This window comes from Alternaria triticimaculans (assembly GCF_023758025.1).
Source record: "Alternaria triticimaculans strain BMP 0046 chromosome Unknown scaffold_43, whole genome shotgun sequence".
Lineage (NCBI taxonomy): Eukaryota > Fungi > Ascomycota > Dothideomycetes > Pleosporales > Pleosporaceae > Alternaria > Alternaria triticimaculans.
Genome location: NW_026056000.1, coordinates 96,348 through 117,778, shown reverse-complemented (window position 1 = coordinate 117,778; position 21,431 = coordinate 96,348). Strand labels below are relative to the sequence as shown.

Sequence of the window (21,431 nt, the reverse complement as noted above, 5' to 3'; positions counted from 1 at the left end):
GTCTGAGAAGAAGATTTAAAAAAAACTAAAATCTTCTTCTCAGACAGCACACTCCAACCATGGCCCCAAGTCGTAAAACGAGCAGGAAACCACGCGTCTATTTCGCATGCGACGAAATATCAACCGAGTCTTTTTCCAGACATTGGACTCTGCCGAAGAGTGACAAATGTCATATCTGCAGACCACAAGTTGTTCGCAACAGTCCCAATCAATACCAGAACTGTTACACGCGATTTCGCCCTGTGAGCACTAGGAAGATTAAAAAATTCGCGCAATATTGGCGACTACCGTGCATCAAACAAGATCAAAGAATGCGCAAGTCCAGCATCTCTAGAGCGATCGATCATCCGCTCAAGTATGGCATCTCCGCTGGATGGATGTTGGATCCACATCAAAGAGCCGAGCCCCCACACCAAGTTCAGCCTTCTCGGTCCGGCCAGGAACAATCTTTAGCGGCATCAAGGCCCGCTAACGCCATCGCGTACACATATCACGCGCTATCCCCAATCTGAGCGTTAAAGATAAGCTCGCATATCAGAGCGTATCTGGTATGGTAATTCGAGATGACCGAAGCCTGGCGTTCGATGCTAGCTAGGATGATGACGGAATGCTGGATGCGATTGTTCCCCACAGATCGAAGTCGAGTTTCCGCGGTATTGCTGTGCAGCAGCTGACGTTGACCACACCGTTGACGTATCCAACTAGCTGGTTGAAGGGTGCCACTACGTTCTTAGAACACTCCGGGTTTAACATAGTATCACCAACTCCAAACAACTTCGATTGCCCCGTCTGCCTTTTGTCCGGTCTAGTCTGGTCTGGTATTCCAGCATCGTCATCTTGCCTATACGTCGCTTTGCGCATATCCTTTCCGCTCCATCGGCATAATTTCATGAATATTTCCAAACCTGTTTGATCACAGTGGCCGTCACGTATAGCACAAGCCCTATACCGATCCTACTGAATCTTCCCTAAGTCTCGGTACCCCATCTCCTAGTCACGCATCATGAGCGTGGCAACCCAAAACCCGGCGGGAGTGCCCGTCCCTCCTGCCCATGAGCATCAGCCACAGCCACATGCCGCATCCAAATCGATACAATTGCCGCCATCACCACCAGAGACCGTGAACGGTGACGACACCAAGTCTACCACTTCGACATCAGAACCAGACTTTCCGCTTCCACCACCAGCAAATACTCCACCACAAGTTCTAGACGTTGACAAACCCACTCCAGACGCGCATGTACCAAGAGACCCCAGACTAATCCGGCTAACGGGTGTTCATCCTTTCAATACCGAAGCACCGTTAACGGACTTGTTCAACGAGGGTTTCTTGACTAGCCCAGAGCTGTTCTATGTGCGAAACCATGGCCCAGTGCCTGATGTACAGGATGCAGAGTGTCTTGATTGGGAGTTCTCGGTTGAAGGGTATGTTGCGCTCTTGGAAGATGATGTCTTGATACTAAACCTCCATTAGTCTGGTAGCCAACCCCCTGAAGATCACCTTGCGGCAGCTGCTTGAGGAATACGAGAATGTCACATATCCTGTAACTCTAGTCTGTGCCGGTAACAGGCGGAAGGAGCAAAACGTCGTGAGGAAAAGCAAGGGATTTTCTTGGGGCCCAGCCGGCGTTTCAACAGCGTTGTTCACTGGTGTAGTCATGAAAGACATCATCGAGCGAGCGAAGCCACTACGGAAAGCGAAGTACGTGTGCATGGAAGGTGCTGACAAACTTGTAAGTCGCATTTCGGTGGACAACGTACAATGTCTAACACTATGCATAGCCCAACGGATACTACGGCACATCGGTGAAACTCAACTGGGTCATGGACCCAAACCGAGGCATCATGTTGGCGCACAAGATGAATGGCGAAATGCTGAGGCCCGATCACGGCAAGCCTTTAAGAGCCGTGATACCGGGACAGATCGGTGGCCGAAGCGTGAAGTGGTTGAAGAAGTTGATTGTCACGGCTGAGCCAAGCGACAACTGGTACCACATTTACGACAACCGAGTGCTACCGTATGTGCCTCGAACTTGGAGATGGGATCAAGACTAACATTTTACAGTACCACTGTTGACCCAGATGAGGCAGCGAAGAACGCGAAATGGTGGATGGACGATCGCTACGCCATCTATGATCTCTCACCCAACTCGGCTATTGCATGTCCCGCCCACGAAGAGAAGCTGGCCTTATCTTCAAGTCCCGAATCGTATAACGTCCGGGGTTACGCCTACAGTGGCGGTGGACGACGCGTGACAAGATGCGAACTATCGCTCGACAAGGGAAAGACATGGCGACTTGCGAAGATCGATTACGCAGAAGACAAGTACCGGGCCTTTGAAGACCGACAACTATACGGCGCAAGGTTAGACATGGACTGGCGCGAAACGAGCTTCTGCTGGTGCTTCTGGAACCTGGAGATTAGCACCACCGAGCTGAAAGAGGCGGATGATATCGTGGTGCGGGTGATGGACGAAGCGATGTGCGTTCAGCCAAGAGATATGTACTGGAGTGTGTTGGGCATGATGAACAACCCATGGTTCCGGATAGTGATTCACAAGGAAGACGATGTACTCCGATTTGAGCATCCGACGCAACCCGCGTTGATGCCTGGTGGCTGGATGGAGCGCGTCAAGAAGGCCGGTGGGAATCTCACGAACGGATACTGGGGCGAGAAGATTGGAGGTGAAGAGCCGGAACATGCTGCCATCGAGGAGGTGAAAGAGATCAAAATGACGAAAGATGGGGTTGACAAGGTCATCGAGATCGATGAGCTGCGGCAGCACGACAAGGCTGAGAACCCATGGTTCGTGGTCAACAGCGAAGTTTACGACGGCACTGCTTTCCTGGAAGGCCACCCGGGCGGTGCGCAGAGCATCATAAGCGCAGCGGCCCAGGATGCTACAGATGAGTTCATGGCGATTCGTGAGTTCCACATCACCGAAAAAATGGCACAACCCCGGCTAACAATAAGCAGACAGCGAAACAGCCAAAGCCATGATGCCAGACTACCACATCGGAACCCTTTCAGAAGCCTCCCGCAAACTCCTCTCAGAACCCGAACATATCCCCGAATCCACCACCCCGCGCCCCATCTTCCTCGACTCCCGCAACTGGCGCAAAACACTCCTCCACTCCAAGACAAAAGTCTCCTGGGATACACGCATCTTCCGCTTCAAGCTCGACCATCCAGACCAAGCCCTCGGCCTACCCACCGGCCAACACCTCATGATCCGTCTCCGCGACCCCGTGACGCGCGAAGCCATAATTCGGTCCTACACACCCATAAGCCAAACCACGCAAACCGGCTACTGCGACGTCCTCATCAAAGTCTACGCCGACACGCCCCACCGCACCGGCGGCAAAATGACAAAAGCGCTCGACTCCATTCCCACAGGCCACTGGGTTGATTTCAAAGGCCCCATCGGCAAATTCGAGTACCTAGGCCGCGGTCTCTGTGCCGTCAACGGCAAAGAGCGGAAAGTGAAGCGTTTCTTCATGATCTGCGGCGGCAGTGGCATCACGCCCATCTTCCAGGTCTTACGCGCTGTCATGCAGGACAGAGAGGATGAGACGCATTGCACTGTTCTCAACGGCAACCGGCTGGTAGAAGATATACTGTGCAGAGAGGATTTGGATGCTTTTGCCAAGGACAACACGGAGAGGTGTAAGTTGTTGTATACGTTGACTCAAGGACCGGAGGATTGGCAGGGGTTGAGGGGGAGGATTGGGAAGGAGTTGTTGGGGGAGCATTGTGTTAGGGATGGAGGGGAGAGTTTGGTGCTGATTTGTGGACCGGAGGCGCTGGAGAAGGCGGCGCATGAGGCGTTGAATGAGCAGGGTTGGAAGGACGAGGAGTTGATGTTCTTCTAGGGTCGATGTTGTTGTTTGTGGAGTTTTGGGGCATTGGAGGGATTGGGATACATATTATTTCGGTCTATTCACTGTATATAAAGTCGCGTTTCTCGAATTGCATGTACTGCATTTGCTTGAAGAGCCAAAGTATGCCATACTACAAGCATGCCTTCAACAATTCTATCACCAAGTCCTTTGCTCGCTCCCATCACGTGTAGGGCCATGACCAGCCTCGCCATGACGTCGCACTTTACCCGCCCATCTCGATCACTCCTCATCTCACCACTCTCCAAGCCAAACCACACATGTACAATGACATCCCCCGGAGACCATCAACCACAAAAACGCATCTCCGTCCTCTCCCCTACTGATAACGAAGCGAGACACACCCCTGCCGCCAAGCCGCCTAGCTCGCGATAAGGAACACCCAACGAGTGCCAAACCCACCCGACGCGTCTCCACATCACACATGTCTTGAAATCTCCACGGAGAACGCGTCTCCATCGCCCCCTAGTAATGTTAATGAGAAATGTCAATTGTTTAACTGGACGCGCCACGGTATCCTTGTTGTTCATTACTGCCGCAGGACGGGAGCTAGGGTACAGGCAGTTGCAGGGGATGGAGGCAACCCCGCTGCGTTACGATGCATTTCCGCGACCACCGCGGGGCATGCGTGATTGGGAGATGGGATGATTGAGCTATCTATCCTTCGTATGTGGCGGAGGGGTTGGCGCGGGAGGGCAAAGCGCGTGTTGGGTCGACGCGCGGGAGATGTCGTGCCACGGAGTTGTTGGTTGCGGCTATTGAGGTATCTGGCTCTACTGATTCTACTCGTTGAAGTCATCTCTTGCCTTTGCCGTCTTTTCCTCTCCCAAACTTCTGTGTCTTACTCTTCTTGGAGTGAGTGTTGCAGTTTACGCTTACGCATACGCATTGTGGTATCTTGTGCCCTCTTGGCTGAGTGTACTGGTTCGACTACTTGCTTCAGAGGTACATCCGTCGCCTTGATATTCAGATACCCGAGGCTTGGATAGCCTTCACACACATCATGGCTGAGACGGAGCCAATTGTCACACAAGGCATCGAGCCTTCATCTGGCGAATCACACTCTCCACCTGGCGACCGCCATGTCACAGCGACATGGGGATCGAAAGACGGCAACATATCGAATGCGGAGTGGAACGATGCGGAAGCTAACAAGCTACCTGAGAAGGTAGCTGATCTGGAGAAGAAGGGCGAGATTAATGACCAGCATCCACGGAAGAAGATTGTGGTTGTTGGATTGGGTATGGTGGGCATTGCATTTATGTAAGTCGGCAAGTCTTTTGGACTTTTGGACAAAGAGCTGATTCGTCCAAGCGAGAAACTCATGAAGTACGATGTGAAGCGGAGAGAATACGACGTGGTTGTCATTGGTGAAGAACCACATCTTGCATACAACCGCGTCGGTTTGACGAGCTTTTTCCAACATCGGCAAGTCGAGAACTTGTATCTCAACCCCAAAGAATGGGTAGGTACAGCATCAAGCGAGGACGAAGTGTATGCGGCTAATTTCATCCTAGTATGCATCAATGCCGGAAGGCTCACTAAACTACCATCTCAACACCCTCGTTACCGAAATCGATTCCACCGAGAAGAACGTCAAGACCTCATCCGGCGAAACGGTACCCTACGATATCTTGGTCCTGGCAACAGGGTCCGACGCGCTCCTCCCACGACATACACCCGGTCATGACGCGAATGGCGTATTCGTATACCGCACAATCGAAGATCTACAAAGGCTCATCGAATTCTCTTCGACAAGGAAAGGTACAACAGGAGCTGTAGTCGGTGGTGGCCTGCTAGGTCTGGAAGCCGCACATGCCATGATGGACCTTGAAGATTTCGCGAAAGTGAAGCTTATTGAGCGGAATCGATGGGTGCTATCAAGACAACTGGATGGCGACGCGGGCGGTATGGTCGTCGAACAGGTCCGCGCTTTGGGCTTGGATGTCATGCTAAGCAAGAGAGTGGGCAAGATCTTGACAACCGAGGACAATTTTGTCAAGGGTGTGGTGTTTGAGGATGGTGATGAGATGGAGTGCTCGTGCATTTGCTTCGCGGTGAGTGATATTGGACTGCGAAACAACGACAAAGACTGACTTTAGCAGATCGGCATCAAATCAAGAGACGAGCTCGCCCGGAAAGCAGGTATCAAATGCGCCGATCGAGGAGGTGGTATCGTGGTCGGCCCTGACCTAGTCACTTCACAACCGGACATCTACGCCGTAGGCGAATGCGCCAGCTGGGAGAACCAGACATTCGGTCTCATCGCCCCTGGTGTTGAGATGGCAGATGTCCTCGCCTTCAACCTCACACAAGCGAAAGCCCATGCGCCGCGCAAGTTCAAAGCACCTGATCTAAGTACCAAGCTCAAGCTGCTGGGTGTCGAAGTGGCGAGTTTCGGTGACTTCTTCGCGGATCGCGACGGTCCGAAGAATATGCCTGGACGGCCACGAGCTGAGAAGAAAGATGCCAATGGAGCGACGCCGAGAGATCGAGTTAAGAACTTGACGGATGGGCCAGCGCCACCACCGGTCAAGGCTCTGACATACAAGGATCCATTTCAGCAAGTGTACAAGAAGTACCTGTTTACAATGGACGGAAAGTACCTGTTGGGTGGCATGATGATTGGCGACACGAAAGACTACATCAAGCTGGTGCCCATGGTGAAGAACCAGAAGCAGTTGGAGATGGCGCCAAGTGAGCTTATCGTTGGTGCGCAGAAGGGCGACGACGATGGTTCAGATCTGTAGGTTGCACTGCGCTCATACAAGAATGTTGTACTAACATCACATAGGTCCGGCGACACTCAGATCTGCTCATGTCACAACGTTACGAAGGACGATGTGGTCAATGCCACCAAGGACGGAACATGCAAGAGCATCGGCGACGTTAAGTCTTGCACCAAAGCTGGTACCGGATGCGGAGGCTGCATGCCGCTCGTACAGACAATCTTCAACAAGACCATGGCTTCCATGGGCAACGAAGTCAAAAATCACCTCTGCCCGCATTTCGAGTACTCGCGCGCCGATCTCTTCAACATCATCTACGTCAAGGGCCTGAAGGAATTTGCTGCCGTCATGAAAGAGGCTGGAAAAGATCCAAACTCCTTGGGTTGCGAAGCCTGCAAGCCGACCATTGGCAACATCGTCGCTTCGCTGTACAACAAGCATCTACTTGAAGTTAACAACAGGGGTCTACAAGATACCAACGACAGATTTCTGGCCAACATCCAACGCAACGGCACCTTTTCGGTTGTTCCGCGAGTCTCAGGTGGTGAGATTACCCCGGAGAAGCTGATCGTCATCGGTACCGTCGCGAAGAAGTACAACCTCTACACCAAGATCACCGGTGGCCAGCGTATTGACATGTTCGGCGCACGGAAACAAGACCTCCCCGACATCTGGCAAGAGCTCATCGATGGTGGAATGGAGTCTGGTCACGCATACGCCAAGTCACTACGAACAGTCAAGTCATGTGTCGGTACTACATGGTGCCGATTCGGCATCGGCGACAGCGTGGGCATGGCTGTGCGTCTAGAAGAGCGCTATAAGTCCATCCGTGGACCCCACAAGATCAAGGGCGGAGTATCTGGCTGCGTACGCGAGTGTGCCGAAGCACAAAACAAGGACTTTGGTCTCATTGCGACTGAGAAGGGCTTCAACATTTTCGTGGGCGGCAACGGTGGCGCGAAGCCACGACACTCGGAGCTACTCGCCAAGGACGTGCCACCAGACGATGTGGTGCCCATCCTCGACCGCTACCTCTCTTTCTACATCCGCACAGCCGACAAGCTCCAACGAACAGCGAGATGGATGGAGAACCTCCCCGGCGGCATCAAGTACCTTCAAGAAGTCATACTCGAAGACAAGCTAGGCATCTGCGCAGATCTCGAGAAGCAGATGGAAGACCTCGTCGGCACCTTCTTCTGCGAATGGACCGAAGTACTCAGAGACCCCAAGAAGCGATCCTGGTTCTCCCAATTCGCAAACACATCCGAAACCATCGTCGACACCATCGAACCGACCCAAGAGCGCGGCCAAGAACGGCCCTCATACTGGCCCAAAGACTCCATCACCGAAGACTTCCGCGGCACAAAATGGACAGAACTATCCTGGCAGCCCCTCGTCAAAGCCGAAGAGTTCAAAGACGCAGACACAGGCGACAGCAAAGCCATCAAGCGCGGCGACACGCAACTCGCCGTCTTCAAAGTCCGCGGCAAATACTACTGCACCCAGCAAATGTGCCCGCACAAGCGCGCCTTCGTCCTCTCCGACGGCCTCATCGGCGACGACCTCGCCAACAACAAACTCTGGGTCAGCTGCCCGTACCACAAGCGCAACTACGAACTCTCCGGCGACAACGCGGGGAAATGCGCAAACGACGAGAGCGTCAACATTGCTGTTTTCCCGATTGAGGAACGCGGTGATGGCTGGTTGTATGTCAAGTTGCCCAGTGTGGAAGAACTGGATAGTGTGCTTGGTACGAGTAAGTTTAAGATCAAGAAGAGTGAAACGGAAGATCCGTTTGTGGCGCTGGATAAGAAGTTGCAGAGGATGCAGTTGAAGGGGAGGAAGGGGATGCAGGTTTCGCATCTTGAGGGTGGGTTGGGGGAGAAGGCGAAGGCGGCGCAGATACTTGCTGGTGGGGAGAGAGGGGCTGGGGGCCTTGACTGGTAGTGTACGCGTGCGGTTTGAGCATATCTGGGACGGCGTCGTGGTGTTTGTTTGTATATATGATTCCCATCATTGGATTTGTACAAGAATAGGTACATCGCTCTTGCGTTCAATCACTTCCTCCTTCATTGATGGCCCTGAGATGTACTTGTGCAGTCGTGTGATCGCCTTAGCCGCTGCATGCTGGCTCCCAGTTCTTTGGTATAATAGCGCTATGGGTTAGGGATCTCTTGACCCGCCGATGGGTGTTCGATCATGCATGATCATTCAAGTTCGATGCTTCAGCCCTGTTCATAGTGTTGAGTTGTACGTGGCACCTATCGGTGACTTTCAGTATCGACGTAGCTGCTGGTCTTGGACTGGTCTTCCAACTGTATGGTTGTCGAGATGACGATGTCTCCACTAGAATAGCTCCGAGCGTTGTTGCCGATCGGATAGTGAGCGTTCCACCCGCAGTCATGTGGCACGAGTATGAACGTAGTGGTTGACATGTGATTGTGGTACATGTTCACAGTCGGTTCCTGGTGGCTCACTGTTGTTCGTCCCAAGATAGTTGTATTCTTGTTGCCTCATTTCGCCCGTATTTCCAATCCTAAGTGTGTTAAGCGTTCAACGGAGTGTTCCAACGTTGGAACTTCCCCGCACGGAGTCGCCGTACTTGGGCACACGTGGAGATGATGAACCTGAAACAACGGTGAGGCTGTTGTGATCAGACTAGACAATCAGTCATGCCAAGCTGTCTGTATAGTATATCATGTTCATCGCCTGACTGGCAAGATTGGGAATGACCATAGGTTCCCCTTTCGAGTATCAGGCATACGTACCTTGCCTAGTCTGTGCAGCGAAGCTGTGATGTCCGGAACATTAGCTGCAGATGCGGTGTTGACGGTCAAGCTGGCGCGAAGCGGTCCACTACACAAACGACGGGTCTGATACTTGACCAGACAAAACGTGGTTGGTATTACAAAGCTAAAGTCTGACGGAGAGTCTCAGTGAGATCAGTTGATCGCATTCCCAGTATATTCTGTGTCACACAGAGAGTAGCGCATGACTCCTTCAGTGCAGGATGCTCCGATAATTGCCAGTACATTTTTACTTTTCCTCTATACCACCCAGGAATCCGGTAGTAGTGGCAGCCCCGTATTGATCGTATGGGTACAGCAACCGTTGACCAGTGGTATTTTGGCCTCACGTTTGACACAGGTAATCCGTAAGAGTGTCTGCCCATTATCGTATCATAGTTTGCTCCGATGTAGGCGTTCCTTCACATGCAGCTCAGCCCACGCTGACCGCTATGGCTCTCAGCCTTGAATACCGCCTTGACACCGCCTTGACCCAACGCCAGCGTGGCTATCAGGTAACTAGTTTGGGCATAGAGTAGTGGCTGAGGCTTTTGAGAAAGCTCTCACGCGCCGTTGTCTGCGTATCTCTCAGTTTCCGCATGTGAACTAAGCTTTTGTTGAGATCCTGCACTCATCCTAGCCGATCAGATTGAATCGATCAACATGAACGGCGTCCCTTTGAGTAGACCTAGCTTCGATGGGAAGATCACAGAGAGAGCCCGATGAAACCGACAGGCTGACTGTCGGCCCATTGCAGTAATATACGTTGTCGTATCGGGGCGTAGCACGAAGCACACCGCTGGGTGGATGATAGAAGCAAGGCGCACCGCGCACTCGATTGGATATCCATGAACTGGAACAAACCTCCGGTACCAAATGACTGACGTGTCTCTGTTGCCGTCACACTGGACCGAAAGAAAAAGTGCCGGTGCTGCCTTAGTGGTTGCTTTCGTTGTCATCGCAAGCAAACATCTCTGTGGCACATCAATCTTGGCGCGAGGGGTGAACAAGGTTCGTGGGCTCGGTCACCCGGCATGCGAGGCAATGTCGCTCTCACCGGTACTTGATGCGTATATAGAGACTGCCCTCTGTGTCAGGTACTGTAATTAGCGCAGTCCACTTCTTTCCCAGCGAACAGCCAAACCTCTTTTGTCAATTCCCCAGCAACATCTATCCAAAACTCATCGGCGTTTTTGAGATACTAGCATTCGAAATATGAGGATAAAATTCAGCGGGCTCCGTCCTATCACTGTAGATCGTCAAACGTTCTCTGCTTGGTTTCCTCAGCTGTCGGGCATGCACGGTATCGATGGAGACGAGCTTGTGGAAGATCTCGACACCCGACTTCAACATCGTTATGGAATACCGAGTCGTATGATCGAGTATACTCTCTCGGAACTGTTCAAGAAACTCGGCCATTACTCATGCTTTGATTCGGGGCAAAAGCAAAAGCGCCTTATCCAGGAGCTGTGGACTCAGCTGGTTAAGGATGTCAAGAACGTTTATCATAGCAGCAAAGGTCTCCGAAGTTCGCGGCAGATGTTCATCACACTTTCGTATCTGGCAGCGGATCATGCATCTATTTTGCTGGCTGAAGCGCTCGCTCAATTCTGGGTGCATTTCGAATCTCTGATATCGCAAGAGTCGCCAACATATCGTGGGGACTGGGCAAGGGCTTTAGCGAAGGTACAAGAGGCACTGGAAGGACCTACGACGAGGAATCTCGAGCCCTTCGCCATTATGCCATACGCTGGCTATCACCGTGGTCGCGCTCGCCGAGCCTTGCCCTGGCCAGGTCACAGGGCACGGTCACTGCCTGTCATACGACGTCGCCACAGCCCGGATATGAGCCTCGCCATCCCAACGTACCCGAGCTCTGGTTGGGCTTCGCCGATGATGTCGCCCGTCGGATATCCGGGAGGCGATTACTTCGACGAGCTTCAGAACCTCCAGTGGCAGCAAAGCGAAATGGGCATGAAGTTGGAAAGTGTTGACGGGAAACTGGATGTTTTGCTTGAAGGGTTTGGTTATGATGGTTTTCGTTATTATTGAGCAAGACCAACGCTTCTCTGGGTTCGACTAGAGATTTCATTGATTTGCCATTATGTGATAGCCCGTGTGAGGGGTCATTGGGTTGACGAAAAGGCGAACGTTCGACTTTCCACATTGACGATCCGATCTGTACCATACGCGAGGGCTGGGCTCATCCAAGATGTGTCGCGAAACTGAGATGGGTTATGGAAATACTTTTCAGCGGGTAGGCTCTGAACCTTTCATGTTTCGAGATATGAATGTGTCGTGGTGTGCTCTAGCGAGGCGTTGCATTTACGGCCTGTTTCCCAGATTATGTAGCTTTTAGATAGCAAGATGGAAGCCTTGTCTGGCCTCTCAGGCATGTCCTGCCATTCTCACAGCGGTCTGTAAGCCAGAGATTCCAAAGAGAGAACTGGATCCCGTGTTCCAAAATCTTATCAAATGATGTACCATGCGTTTGATGTTGCTTTCCATATCTTTGATGGAACCTGATTTTCGTGAATGCGTGCACGAAAAGGCGTCCGTCGATCCGTACTGTCGTGAGGCGATGGTACCGTAAGCCAAACCATAGCGTGAGCAGTCATTGGCTAGGATCGTATGAGGCGGCCACGCGCTTTGTCGAAGCAAACTTGTGTGACTGTTCAACGTATTCGTCTGTCTGTCGATCGATCGGAGGGGCTGACGGTAGACCTAGTGCTCAACACCGTTGAGCATATAATGATGCCAGAGGCCTGTCGAGCGAAATTTCTTCGGCTTTCTGTACCACCATCCTTTCCTCCCAACACATCATCGATATTGTTCGCGCAACACTGTGTTGTGTCCGAAAGAAAGACTGTGGATCCATGTGGGATACTGTCACAATCAGACTCGCTACCAATGTAATCCTTCACCCCAGTCGGGGCGGATTGCAGAAGTGGCTACCAGGTGTTATTCACATCCTGGGACTTGCCAGAACATTCGACAGCCGTCGCCTGATATCACAGATGGTTGAAGCTTTCTCTAAGAGACTGCTGTACCCCATCACATCCGACACTATTGTTACAACTCTTGAGGAGTTCATTGGATACCTGGCGCCAAATTCCGATTTCGCCGCTTCGACTGGATCACGCCTGGACGAGCACATGAAGGAGTGTCTCAGGAAAGACTTAGGCGTCATGGAAACCTCGGATCTTCGTCGCAGCAGACACCGGTTTCTGATATTTTGCTCAGTCGCTCAAGCCACTCGATCGCAGCCATTGGCCGCGTCTATGGTGGGTTTCCTGCAGGGTCACCTACACGAAGTCGTGTACGATGAGCAACCTGAAATGCGGAGGGAGTGGTACATGAGCCTCAGTGCATTGGAAGGCTTGGTATCCGAGCGAGTCCTGGAGCAGCTGTTACGCTGTTTCTGGGGTGCTGTCGGCCGATCATACGAGATGAGGCGGCAGCCAGCATGCTACGACCCATGCGCTGCGGTGATGATGAAACGGCAGCACTATCCGTTCTTCGGTCATCAAGGTGGGATGATGCCACCAAGGCTCGAAGACCCAAGAGACAGATGGCTATCTGTTGGCCGTCCTCATCGGCATCGATATCGTCAACACCATCCTCGAAATGCATACCCATGGATCCAGCGGAATGGACATTTTGATGATGTCGGAAGGCTGCAGTATCAGCAGGAAAGAATATACTCGAAGCTCAATCATATTGGCCGGAAGCTCGAGGACTTGTAGTGAAGCTCGAGTAACCATAGTTGGCAGGGGAAATGGACTTTGACGAGCGATTCAACGATATGGCCGAACTGTGCACACATGCTTGGTTGTTTTCTTGCCGAATCGTATCAGATTTACTAATCCGTACCTGTAACGATTAGTTGGCCTCGAAGTAGCATGAGGTCCATTACAAACTTACTGCTATATCATCATGTTGCGCGAAACATCACACCCATTCTCCTCTGAATATACACTATGCTCCATGCGCCTCGCTAATTCAAATGATGTCCCCTGAATGTCTAGGAAACCGTCCTGTCCACAATCCAATTGGTGTAGCTATGCCATCACCTCAAGTAGTGAATAACCAGCCAGCAGAACAGGAAGAAGACGACGACTCCACCCCAAAATATCCACTTGTCTTGTTTCGCTCTCCTTTCAACCATGCGTATCGTGTCACCACTAATACCCAAAGTATTCGCGACAGTATATAGCCGCCTCTGTGTCCCTTTGAGCATTTCCCTCTGTTGTCCCAGATCGCCGAGGACCGTCCGTCCTCTGTCTAAAAACTCATCCAACTGCTCTGACGTCTTGTTGAAAAAGGTGTTTTCCCTCAGCACATGGCCCTCGCGGTCGTAGTCGCCGCCTGCTGGCGCGCCAGCTGAATAGGGGTTCGGTCGGTAGGGGGCGTTGGGGTTGTAGGGTTGGGAAGGTGCGAACGCCGAATGTTGGGCAGAGAGATTCGGCTGGGCGTAGGGATTTTCGGGGGTGGCTGTGTTGTGTGGGCGACGGCCTAGCAGTTCTGTACGCGCCTCTGTGGTTTGCTGTTCCTAGTCAGCAAAGGCGTTCGCAATGACAAGACGAGAGTCTTAGGCGTCGGTTCGAAACGTACGATTTCCTCGTTTACACCTTTTATGCGCTTGAAATTTGTCCGGTACTCTTCGAGTTCAGCCCGGAAGTTCTTTAACCTCTCATGTGCCTTTTCTGCTTTGGTTTGCACAGGCTCTTGCTTTGCAAGCTTGCCATAGTCATCGATAGTGCGCGCAAATGTGGCTAGGGACGCGTTGAGTTGGGCTTGGAGATGTGGTGATGGCGAGGCTGAGTCGGCAAACTGGTCCAAGTCTTTTCGTATCGATGTCGATTGCCGTAAGGCGTTGTTGAAGAGCGCGTTCTGTTTGCGACGTAAGTTTGTGTTGAGCAGCAATAGTAGATGAGGCGTACCATCGCGGATTGCCAAGGTTCTCGTTAGGTTGGAGTGAAGGTGTTACTTCAGTATAGGTTCGAGATGTATTGCGAGGTGTGTTACGGCGAACGTTATACTGTAGCCTTGTAGGCAGACTTTCGCGACTTGACACATTGCATCATCGCGAAGTCCGACTGCTGGACCCTGAGTTGCCAAGCTTTTAGCGCATCAGCGCTAGCAGCATCGTAGGATTCCCTCCAGTTCACTCTCCATGGTCCGACATCTGGGTACTCTACCACGATGCATATAAACTTGCAGCTTGACCCTACAGCTTCGTGCAAAGCTGCCGATACTTACGTCCGATACAGACAGCAGATCCCGGCCAGAGTCTGAACCGCCTGGACCCCCGCCCTGGATTCCTGGACGACGTCGCGACTACTTCTATAAGTGGCCAACTACAGGGCATGGAGATCTAACGTCCTGGGACTTCTGTTCTGATCAGTAATTGCGGTCTGCAATCCTCACGTTACCCAGCTATGCAGGTTGCTGTGAGAGTATACCCGCACAAGCCACAGTCGTCAGTTCCGCCTAGTGATAATTCTCCGTTCTACCCTTAGTCATTGCACTGCGCCCTCCTCCTTATCGGCGTTCATCTGGCCTTGTCAAGCCTTCAGCCATCCGTGGTTGACGTCGCTCTTCCTTCTCCACCTGCCTAATCCGGTAATCTCCTACCCTGTCGGCAAGTAGCAGGGCTGGGTATTTACGCTTGCCGAGCCGCGGAACAGGTGCATCTCGAGAAGAGATCGCAGAAAATGATGATGGGCACCCACTGCAGACCCAGTGTGCTAACTGGCATGGGAAGTTCGTTGTAGACCACTTCCGATATGCGGATCCATGCCATAATGTGCCGTCTCGCACATTGGGCGACGGCCCATCTCCATTTTCGATATAAGAAGCCGATTTGCGAGCTTTGTTTCTGATAATCATCTCTTCATCGCAGTCATTATGTTTCTTCGATCAGCACTATTTGGAAGTGCGCTGCTCTCGAGCGCCTGCGCGCACGAGGTTCTTTTCGGTCGCGATCTCCCGCTACCGGTGGCTGCCAATGCGGAGTCATATACCGACTGTGCCAATGCAGCATGGCCTCCGTCCAACGTCGGCGTGGAGCTGATTCCGCAAGCACCGGACGATGAGATGCGAGCTATCGTGAATGAAATCAGTTCAGCAAACATCGAGGCTACGATCACCAAACTGGTATCGTTCGGAACCCGCCATACCCTTGCCACATACAACAGCTCGACTCGCGGAGTAGATGCAGCGAGGGATTGGGTAGCCTCCGAGATGCGAAAATATGCTGCGGACAGCAACGGCACGATGACGGTCGAGGTGCAAAGCTATTTGCAAGGAATAGCCAGCAGAATCCCCTTTCCCGTGTACATATCGAATGTGCTTGCGACTGCCAAGGGAAGCGAGACTCCCGACAGGGTATATGTCATGACCGGACATATTGACAGTCGGGTCACCGACGTGCTTAACTACGATGCCGACTCTCCCGGTGCCAACGACGACGCGAGTGGAGTTGCTAGTATGTGTTCCTTGAAAGCATTATTACAGGATCGAAGCTGACTTATACAAGTTGCGATGGAGATTGCGCGTGTTCTTGCCAAGCATCAGCCCAAGTCAACAATAATCCTCGGTGCTGTATCTGGCGAAGAGCAGGGTCTATATGGCTCCACTTATCTGGCACAAACACTCAAGAACTCTAGCACGAATGTCGAAGGCATGCTGAACTGCGACATTGTCGGTTCCTCAACTGGAGATCGAGGTCAGAAAGACCCCTACACCATTCGCGCCTTCGCTCAAGGTGTTCCGCCTCTTTCAGCCGAAAACAACGTCACAGCAGCGCGACGACTCCAAATCGGTGGCGAAAACGATAGCCCTGCACGAGAGCTTGCGCGATTTTCAGCTGAAGTCGCTGCCAACAATGCCACCGGCATGAACGTAGCCATCATCTACCGCTTGGACCGCTTCTTACGTGGAGGTGACCACACTGGGTTCCTCCAAGCGGGTTACCCTGCTATCCGCTACACGGAGCCTAATGAGAACTTCGCTCATCAGCATCAAGACTTGCGCACCGAGAACGGCACCGTCTACGGCGATCTAATTGAGTTCGTCGACTTTGACTTCACAGCACGTGTTGGCAAGGTCAATCTCGCGACGCTTTGGTCCCTCTCCCAGGCTCCTGGCATGCCACGCAACGTCACCATCGACACGACAGTTTTGGACAACGACTCACGCATCAAGTGGATTGTTTCCAATAGCACAGATGTCGCGAGCTACGAGATTGTGTGGCGAGCCACTACAGCAAGCCTGTGGACTCGCATGCTTGATGTTGGCAAAGTTGGATCAGTTGTGCTTCCGCTTAGCAAGGACAATGTCATCTTCGGCGTAAGGGCCGTCGGTACGAATGGGTACAAGAGTCCGGCTGTCTATCCTTTCCCTGGATAAAGCACTGCTCTACGGAATGACGCAGGCTTGGGAGCTCTAACGAACCAGGTACTGCCAAATGTACAGTATACCTGATTTGTTGTACGTATTAATGCATGTGTCTAGCGAGTCTGCGAAAGATTTGGTTTCTCTTCATATGACGGTGTGCTCACACAGGTCCTCGCAACCATTTCCGCTTTCAGTATGGTAGCGCCAAGCGTTACTGGGTGTTACAATATGGTGACTGATTCCGAGTGCAAGACACGGGCAACGTACGGAACCTATACAAAACTTCTTATATTTGTTCACCGTTCGTCAGAGACCGAACCTCATTGTTCTGCGCTGCTCGTTTTTCGCTCGGTGTTTGCAATCATGTCGTCTACTCACACCATAACTCAGACAGATGCAAGCGCCAATCGACTTCCAAGTAATGCACTACAGGCGAGTATGGAATTGCAACATGTAGCACCAGCGACGTTACGCGACCAAGGACGTAGACAGGATGACCAAAGAAGCAGCGGCATCGAGCCAGCCGCATTCTTTCCCCAACCATCGACCATAGTATCAGTAGCTGAGCGATGGAACCATCCAAAAGCCAATGTATCCCGCACACTCGCTGTTCTCTTTGCGTTCACTATCATGGGCGCAAATGATGCCACATACGGTGTAAGCAATACGACCCTTTCGTATACATGGACACTAACCTTATACAGGCTATCATTCCTTACCTTGAGGAATACTACGATCTAACATATGTTGTCGTCTCGCTGGTTTTCCTATCTCCGATGGGCGGATACATTAGTGCTGCACTCCTCAACAACTGGCTGCACATCCACTTTGGTCAACGGGGCATTGCTTTCCTTGGACCTGTTTTCCATCTAGTAGCCTACGTAGGCATCGCTCTCCATCCGCCGTATCCCGTTCTGGTGGTCTTGTTCATCTTCTCGGGATTTGGAAACGGCATTGAAGACGCAGCCTGGAACGCGTGGGCAAGCAGCTTGGCCAATGCGAACGAGGTTTTGGGATTTGTACATGGGCTATATGGGCTGGGGGCTTTGCTTAGTCCGCTCGCTGCTACTAGCTTGATTGCGAAGCGTGGATGGCAATGGTATCAGTTCTACTACATCATGGTCAGTCGCCACATGCAAGGACACTCAATGCATTGTTGCTAACCTTAAATAGCTCGGTGGCGCCTGCATTGAGCTTGCGACATCGCTTTACGCATTCCGATCGAGTTCAGGTCAAGTGTATCGAGAAAAATCGCTTCGCGCGAATGCGGAAGGTGAGAGCCGTCTCAAGCAGGCACTCAGAAGTCGCGTCACCTGGACTGCCGCTGTCTTCCTTTTCGGGTATGTCGGAGCCGGTGGAGCGCTTGGAGGCTGGATTGTTACCTTCATGCGCCGGGAAAGAGCAGGTGGCGAATTCGAATCTGGCATTGTCGCGACCGGATTCTGGACTGGCATCGCTGCCGGCCGCCTTGTCTTGAGCTTCATCACACCAAAGCTTGGCGAGAAGCTCGCTGTCCTGGTACGGTCAAGATCGGAATGGAACCTGCATAAGCTAATTGCACGACAGATATACATTGTTATCGCCATCACATGCCAACTTATGTTCTGGCTCGTTCCATCCTTCCACGTCTCAGCCATCTTTGTCGCACTACAAGGCTTCTTCCTCGGTCCGCTCTTTCCAGCTGTCATCGTCGCAGCGACTAAAGCTCTTCCGCCACATCTCCATGTCTCTGCGATAGGCTTTGCTGCCGCGATAGGTGTTGGCGGAGGTGCTGCGTTACCCTTTGCTATCGGATCGCTTGCTCAAACAAAAGGCCTTGGTGTCCTACAACCTATCATTCTGGCTGTTCTCGCAGCTCTCTTGGTTCTGTGGCTGTGCTTTCCGAAATTGGAAAAGAGAAAGACGGAAAGAGGGGTGCCACTGCTCTCGCCAGAAGAGCAAAGAAAATGGTGGCTCAACGTCGATATTGATCTTGTAGAGATCATGAGACGTGTGGTGACGAGGGATTCGAGTGGCCAGATGGTCGCAACTGCCTAGGAACGTTAGCACATGGTGTTCATAACCCAGCCCTGAAGGGCTCTTTCCACTTCCACCCGCGCTAGTTTCATTGTGGTGTCAACAAACCGACCCTCACCCTGCCTTCTCTCACCACCTTCGACTTTATTTCTTCGCAGTCGACATCATGTCCTCCAACTCACCCGAGGCTTCATCATGCTCCATCACAGACAAATTGCGCTCTCTGAGGGCTGAAGTGGATGAGCTCGCTAAGACCCTCGCTTCCGATTTGGACTCCTCCACAGAGACGCTTGTCGGACATACACCATCAACACAGAGTGCGGACACTTACCCGGGAGCTGAGACAAAGCCGAGTACGCCATCAACATCAACCAACGACGCCAACCAGAACGAAACTCGCGAAGGACACCCATCCAATTCTGACGACACCGATATCGTGTATCATCCCCATCTCCGCGACGTGAACAGCATCCCCGACCTGAGTTTCACCTTGACGGAACTCGTAGATATCCCCAACGACATCATCAAACGGTACTACGGCGATCGCATCCACTTCTCGCAATGGTACGCTGGCCAACCCTATACAATGGCCTGGTGCATCAAAGCGGATGATGTACTCAATCCTATCGCTATTGTCATTCGATGGCCCAACGACTCAAGTCTTGATATCGTAAAAAAGGACGGCGACAGCGACAGCATTGCCCACGTGTCAAGACACCAAGAACGGACTAACACCCTGGGGACGGCAGCCGCCAACATTCGTCTGAAATTCGGATGTGATCGGATTGGCTTCTACGACGGTGTGCATCTGATTTTGTTCGTATTCAACGATAAACCCCAGTCAGGTGTCACCGTATTCGTGGGATGGTCAGATGAAATTCGCTACAAGCTCATTATGTGGCTAGGGGAGGCGATCAGAAACACAAACGTACAGATGCTGAAACCGCTTGTGGGATACGCGCTGGAGGACTCGAATCTGGAGGCCGCGGCTCTGGAGACTCCGCCGCAATGTTTCCTACATGACAAACATATCGACAATAGCGAGGTAAGCAGCGCGCTACTCACGTTCGGCGCCCAGTACGGTGGCTGTGCATTCAAAATCTACACAACCCCTGATGGCAAGCTCGTCAAAGTGGGAGACAGCCCACTCCATACTGTCGACGATTCCGCAATCGCCACACCGGAAGGCGTCCTGAAATCCTCACAACTCACTTTGATCGACTTTCTGGTCATTGCCGGTAAGGATCACTCTCCGGCCCTCAAACACAGCTACGATATTGTTCCCGACGCCATCACCTGGTATGTGCGCAAGACCGGCGAACGCAACGCGAAGGAGCTCGTTGGTATAGTTCAGTTTGCTCCTGCCGGCACGATCGTACCCGGCGATTGGGGTCTCCGGAAGCCGGACCTTACGTTCACGAATGGCGAAGGTATCGTGCGCACGGCGAAGCCCCTTCTGGAAGCCATGTTATCATTTGGACAGAAGCGGGAGTGTTATTGCTTGGCATTATTCGACTATCACAACGTCGTCTTTGTGACGCGTTGTAAGGGAACGAAGGTGAATGCAAGCATAGCGTTGATTGGTGGGGAGAGGATTCGTGGCGGGTTCCTTCAGTGGCTGATACGAGCATTGAAGATTGCAGATGAGGATTTCGATGCTGTTCAATGATCTTCCTAGTGCTGAGATGGATGCCATGAATAGCTTGCACTACCAAATTCCAAACCTTACGTGTCGCATGAAAACATTTGAGTCTTTACAAGTAAATCGTGGCTGAGACGACGTATACTGCAACATTGATAATATTCAGTTATTCTCCTCCATCGAAAGACGCACTCTCCCCGTTCGTCAAACCTTCATAAAACCTCCAGGAAGTTCAGCCAACCCTGAATCGAGTAATTAGTCAAAGAGGATCTGTAAAGCGATACGGCATAACTTACACCCATCAACATCCTCATCAACAGTGCGCGGAATAGTACACTTCATCGCTTCTTCAGTAGTCTGCGAGTCCAACACCGAACACTTATCACCTATGCAGCGCGCATTCATAGCACGCTGGAGTGAGTCGTCCTTCCAGCCAAACACGTAGTCTCCATGCTGCGAGAACCCGTCGCTGTATTGACAACCCGTTAGATTCGATCAACGCTCGAGGAGGAGAAAAATGAACTCACCTGTCCCCCGTACTAAGCACAAAAGGCTGACTCCCATCCTCCGGCCACAAAGCCTCGTCGTTGAACTCTCTTGTATCCCACATAACCTCATACATAACCTGCGGTATAGCCACCGGATGTGACTCAGGACACGTCCCCGTAGGCCCGACATCGGTTTCTCCCGCCCCGTCCGCATACGCCACATGACTCTGATGGTCCGGAGAATCCAAATTAACGCCATCCCAGCAAGTCGGAAAAGTGATAACAGAGCGAATACCCCCGGGACAGAACCCCGTAGGAAGTGTCTGCGCATCCGGCGCTGCGCAATTGAGATGCATGTTATCACCTGTCTCCGGCATACACCTATAACACACCTTCCGAGCCGACGTTTTCTCCGTCGCCAACGCATCCCCAACCAACATGCGAAACCCGGGTCTGAAAGCCGTAACAC

The 21,431-nt window shown here is 52.1% G+C and overlaps 5 protein-coding genes across 5 annotated transcripts; 4 read left to right on the top strand and 1 right to left on the bottom strand.

The window, feature by feature from the left end:
- Positions 1 to 1,003: 1,003 nt before the first annotated feature.
- Positions 1,004 to 8,576, top strand: J4E78_010972 (uncharacterized protein; the record flags this gene model as incomplete). The annotated part of the gene is made up of 10 exons (XM_049371546.1): positions 1,004 to 1,425; positions 1,475 to 1,733; positions 1,783 to 2,018; positions 2,066 to 2,925; positions 2,978 to 3,667; positions 4,890 to 5,163; positions 5,215 to 5,365; positions 5,418 to 5,957; positions 6,006 to 6,646; positions 6,695 to 8,576. The coding sequence occupies 10 exons, from the start codon at positions 1,004 to 1,006 to the stop codon at positions 8,574 to 8,576; spliced, it is 5,955 nt and encodes a 1,984-aa protein (XP_049216773.1).
- Positions 8,577 to 13,484: 4,908 nt separating this feature from the next.
- J4E78_010971 (uncharacterized protein) lies at positions 13,485 to 14,361 on the bottom strand (the record flags this gene model as incomplete). Its single annotated transcript, XM_049371545.1, has 3 exons — positions 13,485 to 13,961; positions 14,030 to 14,308; positions 14,359 to 14,361. The coding sequence occupies 3 exons, from the start codon at positions 14,359 to 14,361 to the stop codon at positions 13,485 to 13,487; spliced, it is 759 nt and encodes a 252-aa protein (XP_049216772.1).
- Positions 14,362 to 15,325: 964 nt separating this feature from the next.
- J4E78_010970 (uncharacterized protein) lies at positions 15,326 to 16,828 on the top strand (the record flags this gene model as incomplete). Its single annotated transcript, XM_049371544.1, has 2 exons — positions 15,326 to 15,905; positions 15,957 to 16,828. The coding sequence occupies 2 exons, from the start codon at positions 15,326 to 15,328 to the stop codon at positions 16,826 to 16,828; spliced, it is 1,452 nt and encodes a 483-aa protein (XP_049216771.1).
- A 618-nt stretch (positions 16,829 to 17,446) lies between these two features.
- Positions 17,447 to 18,853, top strand: J4E78_010969 (uncharacterized protein; the record flags this gene model as incomplete). The annotated part of the gene is made up of 4 exons (XM_049371543.1): positions 17,447 to 17,473; positions 17,521 to 17,937; positions 17,990 to 18,334; positions 18,383 to 18,853. The coding sequence occupies 4 exons, from the start codon at positions 17,447 to 17,449 to the stop codon at positions 18,851 to 18,853; spliced, it is 1,260 nt and encodes a 419-aa protein (XP_049216770.1).
- A 145-nt stretch (positions 18,854 to 18,998) lies between these two features.
- On the top strand, positions 18,999 to 20,501 carry J4E78_010968 (uncharacterized protein; the record flags this gene model as incomplete). Its single annotated transcript, XM_049371542.1, has 1 exon — positions 18,999 to 20,501. The coding sequence occupies one exon, from the start codon at positions 18,999 to 19,001 to the stop codon at positions 20,499 to 20,501; it is 1,503 nt and encodes a 500-aa protein (XP_049216769.1).
- Positions 20,502 to 21,431: the final 930 nt, after the last annotated feature.